The 14,861-nt window shown below is 36.1% G+C and overlaps 1 protein-coding gene across 1 annotated transcript; it reads right to left on the reverse strand.

The window, feature by feature from the left end:
- Nucleotides 1-5,340: 5,340 nt before the first annotated feature.
- On the reverse strand, nt 5,341-7,004 carry LOC131309727 (mitogen-activated protein kinase kinase 5-like). Its single transcript, XM_058336321.1, has one exon. The coding sequence runs from the start codon at nt 6,546-6,548 to the stop codon at nt 5,559-5,561; it is 990 nt and encodes a 329-aa protein (XP_058192304.1). The 5' UTR covers nt 6,549-7,004; the 3' UTR covers nt 5,341-5,558.
- Nucleotides 7,005-14,861: the final 7,857 nt, after the last annotated feature.

Consider the following 14,861-nt stretch of genomic DNA (forward strand, 5'->3'; position numbering starts at 1 on the left):
TGTTGTTTTCAACCTAAATCCGGGGGGACTTTTGCTCGTAATAACGTTTTAAAAAAAAAAAAAAAAATTCTTTTAAAAATATTTTTCTTAGAAACATTGCTGTGAGAGAGAGAGAGAGAAAATTTTGATTATTGACAAAAAATTGTTAATTCTGATTATTTAATGGACAAAATTTGATGAGTTATTAAGATGTTAAATTTGATTATACTACATTGTAAATACTTTTTTAAGAGAACATTATTAACTTTAACAAATATATGATTTTAATTATTTCACTGTGAATGCTCATACAAATAAAATGCTATCTAAATCGGGGAGTACTAGTAACATTTTTTAGGTACTGAATCAAATTATAGAAATATTATTCCAAGAGCTTTGACCTAAATAAAAAAATTATTCAATTATCTCATACGTTCTGCTAGTTTTGAAGACTTATGTTGGCTGACCTCATTTAAGGACAAGGAATTTTTTGAGAATAGTATTGTAGGTAAGGTAGGAAAAGGGAAAATGACGGCACAGAACGTATTTGGATAATTAACACCAGTCAATTTTATTGTCAATTAGTATAGCCCATTTAAAGCTGGAACATAGCTTCTCATCAACGGTCTCCATGAGAGTTCATACCACGTTTCAAAATTTAGACTTAAAATAGAGCAAGCTCTTATATCTCGGACCTTAACTGTAAGACGTTCCTTGACTGCAAGACGCCAACCCCTTAGAGTCTTCCCGTAGTAACATATGTGATGCGTTACAACTCACTTTCTATCTTACGTGAAAAGTATATTTCTTACGAGTTACGATATGGGAAATATAGATCTTTTTTGTAAAGCTTAATCTATTCATTACACTTGCGGTCTGGTGGGAACACAATGTCCCATAGACGTACATATTCATCATATACAAGGGCCTCTCAACATATACTAGTAGCTGTAGCCCATCTGTAATGGTTTGATATTATTTTCAAGTTGAAGGCATTTACTTGGTTGTAACAATACGATAATGATTAAATTCCTGCAAAGTTGTAGCACATGTGCCAGAGCTGTACTTGCCCCTATCTGTAGTGGGCCAAACTAACAGTCCAACTGGGCCTAGCGGATCAGCAGTCCAAAGAGGTTGAGCGTTTGAGCCGAATCGTACATTTTGGACCGGCACAAGAGTGGCCTGTCAAGTGTAAAGCCCAACCACCTGGATCCACGAAGTTGGGCCGAATTGATCTGGGTCAAAGACTGACGAATTGGCATGTGCATGGCATGAGAGCCTAAGCTAAGTCACTCTATCTAAAGAACAGGGTCCAAACTTTTAGAGATGTTCACTGTTCATACTCGCCATCAGAGCTCTGTTCTTTCTTTCTTTAGGTTAAGACTTATTTAACCATTAGAGTGTCTCCCAGTTGTCACCGACCAATCATGCACTAACTGTGATTTTTGTCTTGCAGATCTAAGTTAGGAAGGAAGAGCTTCGTTCTAGGTCCGAACCCAAGATCCATCCACATACAGAGAAGTAGATAAACACCAACCCACAATATCAGTAAACTTTCAATCATGAGTGTAGTAGCACATACAAGCTTATGTGAGAATAAAACGGATTTGTCATTCTTTATTACTTTGACGAGAAAAAAACCAAGCATAAAACTTGAGACGATAGAACGGAGTGGCTTTTCAATTGACAAGCTAGCCATTAGATGTCATTTTTTGAGGTCTTTGTTAAAATAATAATAACTTGTCAGTTGAGATACACGTAGATTTTCAAGTCATACACATGCATACTCTCTGAGTGACTTTTACCGTGACAATTAAGTTATTGTCCTACGAAAGCTAGTAGTGTAATTGAATTACTTCAAAATATAAAACGGATTTGTCATTCCTTAGATGCTTGTTTGTTTTATCGAAATACAAGTTAAAACTACGTGACGCACCACTCGGTTACACCACACATTTCTAACTTTTACACATGGTACGTAATAGACTTGTTTATGTTTATCTTTGGAGGGGAAGTAGGGTTTTTTTTTTTTTTTCCTTCAGCTGAAAATATGCGAACGTCATTAGTGACTTCAATATCCATTCAATTAAACACTATTTGGACTGGGAGCTGGAAAATTGTAGCATCAATCAATCATATTCTGGTAGCTACACGTACGTACGTGATAGGAGTATTACGGCTCTCTTTGTCTTTCTTTGGATCAAATTTTCAATGCGTGGTGTGGTGTGGTGTGGTGCCCACGTAGCTATTCTTCCAGTTTGATTTGATTCTATTTGCATTCTTTGTTTCACACGACACCACTCATCATATCACAAGGATTCTAATCTTGGATCAGTTACCTGTACTCACAATATGAGGAAACAGGGAAAAGTACAAATCTAAGGGCATCCACGATTAATGTAATAATCAAGAGGGAATTGATTTTCACACTTTTGTTTTGACAATTCACTTTTTTTGGGTCAAAAAATTGACCCTTTTTTTTTGGGTTAAAAAGTTGTTATTTTTCAAATTTTTGAGATTTTTTATTTTGAGATGAATCAATAATTCACAAAAGCTTAACGCAAAACTAATAAACTCAAAAAAAAATTGAATAATAACAAAAACAAAAAAAGTACATCCTAAAATTTTAAAAGTTCTTAGTGGAACGGGGTCTATGCCTATTTTACACACACAAATGCACAGTTAACAAGTCTGGTAGCTCCACACCGTGGAGTAGTAGAATAATCGATTGCTGAAAGCTCTGAGGATCAACGTGGTGCTGTATTATTCCGAAATTATAGACAACATGACAACAAAACATGAAAGCGTCCTGTAAATATGAGTCCTTCATTTTTCTTTCATGGACTATTTTATATTTTGTTGTCATGAACCATATCAAGCCTCATATTACTCAGTCCATTAATTCCTTTGTTTGGGACCACTCTCACTTGGTAGTGACATAGCCAACCTCTTGACCTTCATCTGGAATGAGCAACACCAGATCCAACGACGCCAATAAACCATAATAGAGTAATTGATTTCAGACAGGCTAATTGGAAAAACTAGTACTATAGTAATTAATTTCATAATAAATCATCCACAAATGAACTCAGAAAGAAAGCTAAAGGACAAATTTAAGAGTGAGATGTCACGTTGCAATTTGAGCTCAACTGTGCCACAATTTCCACGAAGTCATTGGCAAAGGGAATTTATAATGCCACTTCCAAAGGGGAGTGCAATTATCAATATAGGGAGTGGTATTATCATTCCTTATATGGAATTGATTTAGCCACTCCTTAGGAAGTGGTATTATAAATTTGGAGAGTGACATTATCAATGCCCTTGACAAATGGAGATGACAATATACAAGCAATGGCATATTAACAAATGTCCTTCTTAAAGTGCGTTATTGTAAATTTATAAGTATGATATTTTGATATTTCTAATTTTTCGTAATTTTTTTTTTAATTTTTCATCATAAGTTTTGGGGTTTATCTTTCGTCTTGACAAGATGAATCGATTTTTTGGGGTTTATTGTTCGTCTCGACAAAACAAATCGAAAAAATATAAGACATGAATCGATGTTGAAAAAATTCAAATAAGATGGCACTTTAGACAAATAAAACAATTGTTTGATACTCTTTAGTGAACTTTTTTTCCTTTCCATCATAATTTTGCACTTTTTAGATTCTTCTCGTTGAGACGGATGATTAATTCAAAAAATATAACACAAATCTGACAAAAAAAAAAAGCACAGAAAACGTGGAAGAAAAAAGGAAATTTACAAGAATAGATAAATACAGACCAGACAGCACAGTGAAAAGTTATTTTTGAAATGAACTAAAACAGTATTTCCCATGATAGATGGATAATCATCTCTTGATTAGTTGATTTAATCAATTACTCCTCTGCACTAGTTGACATGATTCTTACATAGTACAGTACTCCACTATAAATCCAATCAAACGAGCTCCCATGAAAACCAAACTTCATAATGCCAAAAAAACAGAGTGTGGAGCAATCCACCCTAGGCTGCAACGTCACATGATGCATGTACTCTATAACGGTGGAGTCCGCACCCAATCACACACTCACACTCATAATAAGAGAGGAGCCCGCACACATTACACACCTAGTGTGTGTGGACCCCACTTTTATTGTGAGTGAAAATGTGTAAATAAGTATGTGAATGGATATGGTGTTAGAATTATTGATAAGGCATCTATGATGCATAAACCGCAGTTTGCATGGCAGTCGCTAGCTAATTGGCTGCTATTCAGTTCAGTACTGCAAAAATGCACATATTAATTGAGGGAAATTAATTGGCTTTTTAAGTTTTTTCTTATTTTGTTTGTGTTTGAATTTTTTTTCTAAATTTTTAGTGTTGTGTCAATTTTTTCTTTGACTTTTTGATTCAAGACGTTGAGACGAATCTCATTGAGACGAACCAGAAAAGTTAAAAAAAATTACTTTTATCCAAATGTGTTTTGAATAAGGATCACTTTTAAGTTCAAAAAGTCAAAAAATCGATTTTTTGAGTTTAAAAGTGATCATTGATCAAAATATTTAGGTAAAAGTAATTTTTTTTTACTTTCCCGAGAAGTCAAAAAAATTGGCGCAAAACGAACAAGTAAAAAAAAATTTAAATAAAAATAAAATGTTAACTTTTAAAAAAAGTTAAGCGAACCAGGTGCTACAGAGAAATCTGTCCACATTCAACTATGAAGCCGATAAATGAAAACAAAACCACGTCTTCAACTTTTCTCTGGCAGAAATATAGTAATAGTAGTAACGATGCCTGGCCACGAATATTTACAAAATATATGTACACCAAACCTACAACAAAATGCATTAATCACATCCATTTTTTCCCTACCAAGCCTAGATAGAAATCACCCAAAATTTTAATTCCAGTCTAGCAAGAATTAATGCCGGGACAGGTTGCTAGAATGACCAAATTTTGGCGGCAGGAGGAGAATACACCAATTTTGTTCACCTGAAAAGGCTTTGCTCGCCTGCATTCTTAGCATGTCTCCTTCCATAAAAGGAACAATCGAACAAGATAACTAAAAATGCACTTCTCCAAATCTGAATACCAGATTTTCCAAGTAAAACCAAACCTTTACTACAGCTACAAACTTGGTCTTGCTATTTGCTAAAAATGTGAAATCCTACAACTAGAACCATGATGATGGATTAGAGTTTCATACATTGACATTACGAGGCCAATCCAATCCACCACCGAGTACGGTAGCTTGAGATTTACCACTTTTAGATTTTCAACAAATCAGACATGCAAGGAAAATTAGGCAAAACTTGAAAAGAAATCACTACCCAGAAATCAAATACGTGATTTTGTTGCTGCGAAAAGGGGGAGAAAAATGATGGCACCAAAAGGTTGGTGTCAATCTTGAAAGACTGGATTTTTCCTTTTCTTGTACACATAATCACATTATACATGGTTGATTTGATAGAAACCTCAATTGCTCCAAGTAAAAGACCGCCCCATTTCCCCCGATTATCATCAGATAAAAATTACACAACATGAAAGAGAAACCCCATCCCCCCCCCCCCCCCAAATAAAAAAAAGAAAGAAAAAATCAAGAAGAAGAGAAAAGTGGAGGTGGAGGGAGTAGCTGGTGAGCTTGAGGCGGAACCTGATTGACGGTCATGTTCTGCGTAACGAAGTGGTGGCGCAACAACTGGGCGGCGGTCCATCTCTTGGCCGGATCCCTCTGCAAACAACACCCGATGAAGTCCCTCAGCTCCCTCGACGCCGTGGGCGGTACTTCGGGCGGCTGCGACATGCAAATTGCGTACATGAGACTCGCCCAATCACCTTGACTTCCCACCGCAAAAGGAAACCGTCCCAAATAGAACTCCAAGATGCTCACCCCAAAGCTCCATATATCTCCCGCGTACCCATCGTACTGGCCTTGATTGATATCGGTGTCGATTCGCTCCGGACTCATGTACGCAATAGTCCCAACAGAAGAGTTACAAGGATCCATTGTCTGTGCCAATATCCTTGATACCCCGAAATCGGCTATTTTGACCTGTTTTCTGGAATTGATTAGGAGGTTTGAGGGTTTGATGTCCCTGTGGACGATTTTACGGCGGTGGAGGTAGTGCAGGCCGGAAAGGATCTGACGGGAGAGATCGGCGAGGGAAGGCTCTTGGTGGATGTGGGTTCTTTCGAGGGACCCACCGTCCATGTACTCGAGAAGGACCCGGATCTCGCCGGCGTGATCGAACATGTCGTGGCATTTGACAACGTTGGGGTGGTCCACGTCGCGGAGAATCTCGATTTCGCGGCAGATCTGGTTTCGGACGGTGTCCTCGAGGTTTCCGTTGATGACTTTGAGGGCGTAGAGCTTTCCGGTTGGGCGGTGGATGACTTTGTAGACAGTGCCGCCGCTGCCGCTGCCGATTCGGTTGAGTCTTTCCAGAGATGATGAGGGCGCCGAGGTAGGAGGGAGAGGGAGAGGCACCGCTAAAGAAGGGACCCGTTGTGGCATAGGTAAGGTTAGGTCGGGCTTACGCCGGCGGTGGGGACTGTCGGTGGGGACTGGTGGCTGATTGCCCCTCATGGCTCGGTGCTTCCCTTGACCTGATTGCCCCTTTCTTTTTCTTCTTTTATTGTGAATTAGTACAGTATTTAACCAATAAGGCAATTGGCAGCTGCTTGCATGTTTGGATGATTTCGTGACTAACAACGTTTGCTGGTGATTGATGATGATGATGATCTCTTCAATCGGAATAAGCAATCCAATCCAATCGGTGGAAGCCGAAGCAGTCTTCTGAATTCTCTTGTTTGGGGTTCCCGTTAGAGGGAAGGGAGAGAGACAAAATTATAGAGACAAGGTTAAAGTGGTGGAGAAAGGACGAAAAAAGGAAGGTGGTGGTGTGGAGAGAGAGAGAGATTCAAAGAGGAGAGGGATGGGGGATTATTGGAGCATCAGATTTTGAGGATGTTTCCCGGAGATAGAGGTGGGCGAAGCGAAGCTCCCGTCCAGTCCTCTATTGTCCACCCCCGTTTACTTTGGAGCTTGTAAATACTAACAATTAAGCTCGTAATAAAGGGTTAATTACTTGTTGCCCCCTTTATCTATACATATTTTTCACTTTACCCCATTCTACTATAGAACGCTATAACCTACCCCCTTTATCTTCTATTCTTAACACATAAGGCCTGCCGTTAGTTTTTTTTTTTTTTGATCCGCTCCTGCCGTTAGTCTGGGATCCAAAAAATCATCAAAGGGGCATGTGCATGTTACATGATCTGTAAAAAATAAAAAAAATTAAATGTTTTAATTTTCAATCTGTTTGAATCGGTGCTAAAATCTTATGCCTCTGATTATTTTATCCTAAAGAATCATAATTAATTTTTGGCTCTAGGGCTCTTGTTAGTTAGTATACTCCATATCATAATATTTGTACCGGTTCAAACAGATTAAAAATTGGAGCACTTAATTTTTTAACCATATTTTTTAATATACTCTGTATAAAGTACTTATGAAAAATTAAGTACTCGAATTTTCAATCCGTTTGAACCAGTACAAAAATCTTATTTCCATGATCATTTTATTCTAAAGAGTCATAGTTAATTTTTGACTTTAGAGCTCTCGTTAATTAGTCTTAAAAAAGTAGTAGAACCAAATATCTTTTAGGACTAACCTAACGAGAGCCCTAGAGCCAAAAATTAATTATGATCCTTTGGAATAAAATGATTAGAGAAATAAGATCTTCACACCGATTCAAACGGATTGAAAATTAGAGCACTTAATTTTTTTTCTTTTTACAGATCATGTGACATGCACATGCTCCTTTGACTATTTTTTGGATTCCAGACTAACGGCAGGAGCGGATTAAAAAAAAAAAAGACTAACGGCAGGCCTTATGTGTTAGGAATTGGAAGATAAAGGGGGTAGGTTGTAGCATTCTATAGTTTGAGGGGGTAAAGTGAAAAATATGTATAAATAAAGGGGGCAACAAGTAATTAACTCCGTAATAAATGTAATTCTCCATTTTATACCGCTCATCACTACAATTTTTACGTGAAAATTAACTTATTAATACAACGTCAAATAATTTTGGTTAGATGATCTTGATTATTGATTCAATTCTCACAAATATATATTACCTCCCCAGCTCAAAAGATGGGTTACTATTAGAATTAGATTTCATTTCCAAACTTATTAGTCCCGCTCCCCTAAAAATTTGAAACTCCTATAATAGGAATATCTATTAGTATAAGAAGCTAAAATTTTCTTTTAAAATACTCCCTCTATACCAATTTGTTTGTCTGATTTTGGGTTTTCAACTTATTAAGGAAACCCAATTTAATTCATTGATTTGAAAATTTTCATAATTTGAGCCATTGATTTTAAAATTCGATAGTCAATTTGGGATATGTATAAGTCAAAAAAAGGACAAGCAAATCGGGATGGAGGAAGTACTATTTTTCACGTGACTTCAATAATCTTTTTGAGATCTTCCCCAATCCCATCCTTTTTGTGATCCATGTTTCGTAAGGAGTGACGAGGGTGATGGAGCTAATCTTTAATGACATCAACAAGTAATTGGATGTGTTATTTGTGTGCAATAAGTTTTTTTAAATTAGTATTAGATGTACACGATGAGTTAGATCATTGATAGGAGTACTATTTAGGATATTTATTGCATTTTTACAAAAAACAAAACAAAAAACAAAAAAACAGCAGGGTTATTAATTACCAAACAATTGGAGAGGGAGGCTCAGTAACAAACAAGAAAGTCATATACCGAAGTAAAAAAAAAATGTCATCAACCCCAACTGACCCGGTTGTCAACCCGCGTTCCCAAATTAGTTGAAGGAAATGTCTCCTGTCTTTTGAGTCCATCATCAGGCGGGTCATCCCGCCCCCTCACACAATCAATCTCTCTCTCTGTCTCTCTCTCTCTCTCTCTCTCTCTCTCTCTCTCTCTGTTGGAGTCCAAACTTGGGTCTATCCCAAGATTAGATAATCTTCGTGGCACCTTCGCTCTCTCTCTGTTGGAGTCCAAACTTGGGTCTATCCCAAGATTAGATAATCTTCGTGGCACCTTCGTTTCACAAACCAAAAGGCTCCGGTCAAGAATGGGTAACCCCCGCCTGGCAGCTAGCAAGCCAACTAGCCATATCATATTTGGATACTCCACATTCTAGAGCATGCGCGAATTATTCATTACTCACTATACTTGCTTCACACTTGGATAAATGGATTATAAGTATATGTTTATTGTTAACCCACATGATAATAATTTATTATTCTATATATGCAATTCTATTCTAACTCTTAGAAATTCAAATTGATCTACCTCCTACGACCAAGGAAAAATTTAAATTTGGTTTCACTCCTTTTATTTATCGATTGTCGTCTGCCTTCTGTAATGGAGACTTATTTTCATCAGAATATATTGTATTTTCATACTACTAGTTAGTTTACTTTCTTGTTTTTAAATTTAGTTTATTTGATCACACTCCACCCTCTGTTTCATAATGTATATGTGTGTGTGTCGATGATCATGTGTAATTCTACCTTTCTTTAATACTATTGACCATGCGAGGTTAATTGTCCCTCGTGAAAAATCGTGGAAGTGATTGTAAGAGTGACATGTACCTGCTTTTGGATGCTAATTGAAGATTCGCGACTACTTGCCTCCCTAGTTTTTAATTACTTCCCACTTTTGTGCATCTATACTCATATAGGGTTAAGCCAAAACTATGGGTGTGAGATTGAGCGTTGTACCTCTATTATTTTCACTGACGTGCTAAAATAGTGTTGTCTCCGTGGAGCGGATATTTTGGCCAAACCACGCTAAACTTTGGTGTATGTAGTGTATGTGTGATCCCCGATCCCCAACAAATACAAAATGCAATTTCTCCCTGTAATTAAACTTCTAACAATTTTCCTCATCCATTGGTGTGAAACTATCATATGAAAATTTTCATCTTAAATTCACTATCATCATATAGTAAAAGATTGTTATGGAAAATCGCATTTCTTGAACTCCATCCCCCGAGATCGGCTCTAGATAAACGAATCAGCTACTATATTCAACCTTAATTAGTGTTAACAATACTTGAGTTGGCAATCTCTCTGTCTATATAGTGAAGAAAGCAGTACTGGAGCCAAAGCAAATAGCTAGCCCAACTTGCTCTTACAGAAAATGGAGATAGAAGTGGATGCTTTGGTTATAATGCAAACAAAAACTCTTGATCATCACCCTCTTAGCAATATTATCTATGGTTGCAAGTTACTAAATGACATATTTGAAAGCTTGACCATCAAGCATATGCTGACCCTGACCGCAAGGCAAACTAATTTGCAGATGGTTTGACAAAAGATGCACCCATTCCTGCTGGGAACTTTGTTGTTTATCTTTTCATTCCTAGTCGTATTGTTAATTTGGTTGTTGTAGACTCTATCGGGGTTGTAAGTATTTAATGTTTTTAATGCACCCAATGATTTAGTGAGTCATGATTTGCATCTTGTCAAAATCAGAGCTGTAATGTCCTGCCATTTTTTAAAAATAAACCCTAAAATACACTTTATTTCAAACACTTTTAGGTCCCTATTTTCTCCATCAATAAATTACATCACCAAAATAAACTTAAGTCGCCTTCTAAATAATCCTCTAGATGTTCCAAAATTATCAATTATTCCAAGACCTCTCCAAATTAATCCTTATATGCTCTTATTCAATTTCTACTAATCCAACTCCATACCTGAAAAGGAAATTATCCGGAAAGTATACGATACAACAGACTAACAAAGCTCATGTTCAAGTGGAATCAATAAGCGATAATCGACTACAAAGTCGAAGCAACAATCACAAAGAACCTCATACCATGTCCTCTTCAGTACATGACCAGTTACCCTCCCCCAATACCTTCCTCACCGAGTCATCCTCGACCCATTCTGGCTATTGGATAAGCTATTGGTGTATGAGTTCACTCGATCCCTGTACTAAACAGTTCTATAGTACTCAGCCAATAACATCATATTCGATACCAATTATTCCACTTTCCAATGATGTCCACAAGATTGAATAAATAACACGAGATAATCAAAAGGAGTACAAAAATGAAAGTGAATAAAGGATTCCGAAAGTGGGAAGCATATTGTATACTCCCCGGATTACCTCAAATATGTCTGGCCATTATATCTATGAATCAATGCCTTAAAACATTTTTCCATCTTTCGACTAAATACACCACTAACCCACCAATCCAAAACATAACTAGCTATTTATAAAACAAACTCTCAAGTTTTTCTCTCTCTCTCTCTCTCTCTCTCTTTAAGCTAACAATTGGAATGAGAAGTGAGATGTGGTGTGGTGTGTGGAGTGGAATGGAGGAGTCTATTTATACTAATAGGAGAAGAATCTAGATCATATCTAGAAAATTCTAACCATATCTTCTATAATCTAATCATATCTAACAAAATCTATATAACATCTAACAAAATCTATGTAATATCTAATAAAATCTTTATAAAATCTAGGGATATCTCGAAAAAATCTATATCAAATCTCTCTCTCAATCTCCTACAATAAACTCCTTAGATTTGAGGGAATCACAATCTTGATTGCATATCATATCTAGATTTTTCGAGGATCCTAACAAGATTTTGCATATCACAGCTAGATTTTTCTAAGATTCCTTAAGATAAAAATTATGATCCTTACCTATATTTATACACCATGATTATACTTTGATATCAATCTCTCCCAAATCTCTCCTAGATTTCTCAAATCTTTTCCTCGAAATCTCTCTCTCTGTATCTCTCAAGATCTCTCCTAGATTCTACCATATCTTTCCTAGATTGTTAGAATCATGAAACTAAGGCTAGAGTTCTATAATAGTTTGGTACAAAGATATCATGGTTCAAGATATGAAAAAAATCATATGGTATCAAAGGGTTTTAATGGCTAGCTCCTAGAGTTAAATTATAATAATACAACCACTTTAATAAATGATAAAGTAATTTTTACTAAAAGAATAATAATAAGATGTTTAATTTTATTTTTAAAAAATTGACTTGAAAATTCGGGTCATTACAAGAGCACAAAAAACTACTCCAGTAATATATGAAAATGAGATTTTTCTATTTGTTTGTTTTTTATTACTTAGGTGTTCGAACCAGCATATGCATTTCTTGACTAGTTTTGGATGATCAATCTAACCGTCCACTTGCGGGTGTTGTAATTAAAGCCAGAGCAAAGGTCAATAGATTTTCAAGCTCGAGACTTTAGCAGGGAATAAATCTTAAGTCCCATTGGAGTTAATTTAGCTTTTTGTTTGTTTGTCTCTCATCTCTTTTTTTTTTAGCAGTTTTGCATAAGTAAATGTATACAACTCACTCTATCTATATAACACAAATAGATGCAACTAAAAATCTATGGTTTTTATTTTATGGTGTATTTTCTTATATTATTGGATTACAGGTCAATGACAATAGTCAATTTATTTCCACTAAATAGTATTTTAGGTGAGAACAATGTTGTGGTGACCATCTTGACCATATTTTGGGTACCAATACATTGGTGACACATTATATGGTATCCAAAACATAGTACTCAAAAATGATCACCAAAGTATTATTGTTTTGAAAGTGGTAGGATACATGACAAATATCCATGAAATTGTCCATAAAAGGGCAATGAACGGCTTAGAATGTAATTTATTAATAGGCCCGGTAATAAGAGGGTTATTTCAAAAGGTTATTTAAAGGGCCCTATAACAAGAAGGTTATTTCAAATGGTTCTTTCCTCCGATTGTGATTTCACAGAGAGGGGGGCATAATTAAACAATAAGTTTACACTCACCCATCTGTTTCACCATTCCACCCATCGTTTTTCTGATGTGGCAATGGGCCCTACATTTTAACACAGCGAACAAAACAAAACGCTGAGGATTCAAAATCCCCAAAGCACACAAATCTGGTTCGAAGAGAGAGAGAGAGAGAGAGAGAGAGAGAGAGAAGAGTAGGAGGACCCAGACTTCTCCAACTCCCATGCCATTTTTGGTGACTGCCACTTGTTAGAATAAATGGATATAATAAATAATATTGCGATCATATAATGATATTGAGATTTGATTGTAATTAGAATGATATAGTTAATTGATATGATTTCCTTCCTTAATTATGCTCACTCTCTTCTATAAATAGAGGAACTCATTGTATAGTGATATTGAATTCAATAAAATAAAACTTTTCTTCATATTTAACATAGTATCAGAGCTATAAGATATAGACCCTGTGGATATTAACTCCTGGTGGGTGGCCTATACGATCACTGTCGTACGCGAGGCACTTAGTTACTTTGTTAATCTCATTCACGTTTTCCGATTGCTTGCACGCACCAAGCATCTTCACCACCAGTGCTCGTGGCTTTTCAATTACTGGCTTCTTCGTTTTTCGACTTTTCTTGATTTCTCCTAGTTTTCTTCCCAGCTTTTCCTGGTCCCTAGCAACTCCTGGTTTCTTGGCTTGGTTGCTCTTAGTTTCTCTTGGCTTGGCTTGGCTTGGTTACTTCTCGTTATTATGGGCTTTTTCAAACTCAAGTTGGTAGACTTACTTGAGTTTGAGGGAGAATGTTAGAATAAAGAATATAATCAATAATATCGTGATCATATCATGATATTGAAATTGAGATTTGATTGTAATAAGAATGATTTTCTTCCATAATTAATTAGTATGATTTCCTCCTTTAATTAGGCACCATTTCCTCTATAAATAGAAGAACTCAATATTGTATAGTGATATAGAATTCAATAAAATAAAACTTCGCCTCATATCTCACAGACGCCACAACTACGATTAAAATTTCAGTTAATATCCGCAACAAACGATTCTGTGCAATTCGGTTAACCAAAAGTTGGGGCGAGATTATCATCTCTGCTAATGTAATGGAGAAAAAGTTTATTGCGCCACTTGGCGGGGGCCTTGGGCAGTGAATAATTAGTCATAAATAGTGGGAGGAGGAAGCGCACCAGTACCCTTTTCCCTCGACGTTTAACCAATCATGAAGTAATGGGACCCAATGAGCGAAAGTTATTGCCGTCGTAGTACTTTTAAAATGCAGGTGATGATGGGGACAAAGGCAGACGGCATGAATACAAACAACAATAATGTTACTCACATCCAAACACAATAATTTATACAATTTTTTATATACATGTGGAATTCATACATAATAGTATGTGTGAAACTCATATGTACTGTATGTGAGAGATTGTATTTGATGTTGTGTTTGAATTATTGTATGAATATTTGAAATAGAAATGAACCCTCAGGCAGCCTCAGGACACGTAAGCGCACACAGGCGGAATACCCTTGTTTTGTATTCCCTCGGTCAAATAGAAATGCTACGTACCCGGACACCCACCCTTTCATTTAGGCTCCGTTCCGAAAAGGAAAATAAGTACTTATTTTTTAAGAAGGCAATTTTAAGCTCAAAAATCACGTGCTTACGCAAATTATTTTCCTATAAATATAGATCTTGTTTGATAGATCTCATTGAGATCTTTAATACGATATAAAAAACAATTGAAAAATTATTTTTTATTTACATTATTTTTGAGTTTGAAAATATGAAATAAGTACTTATTTTTTAAGAAGGTGTTCTGGAACGGAGCCAAGTACTCCATTCAGGATATTCCTATTGGAAGAAGAAAGAAAAGGTTAAAACAAGTTTAAAGTGTAGTGTGAAAATAATATCTAGCTAAACTTGTGTGTTTAAAACAAATTTCTAAACATAAAGGAAATTCTATAAGTGATTGCACTCGAAAATTACTTCCAGACCCATCCCAATTACGGATCGAGTACTTTTTTTTTTTCCCTTCCTATTTTGAAAATCAATGACAATTTATGATG

Source organism: Rhododendron vialii, chromosome 12a (assembly GCF_030253575.1).
Source record: "Rhododendron vialii isolate Sample 1 chromosome 12a, ASM3025357v1".
In the NCBI taxonomy this organism is placed as follows: Eukaryota; Viridiplantae; Streptophyta; class Magnoliopsida; order Ericales; family Ericaceae; genus Rhododendron; species Rhododendron vialii.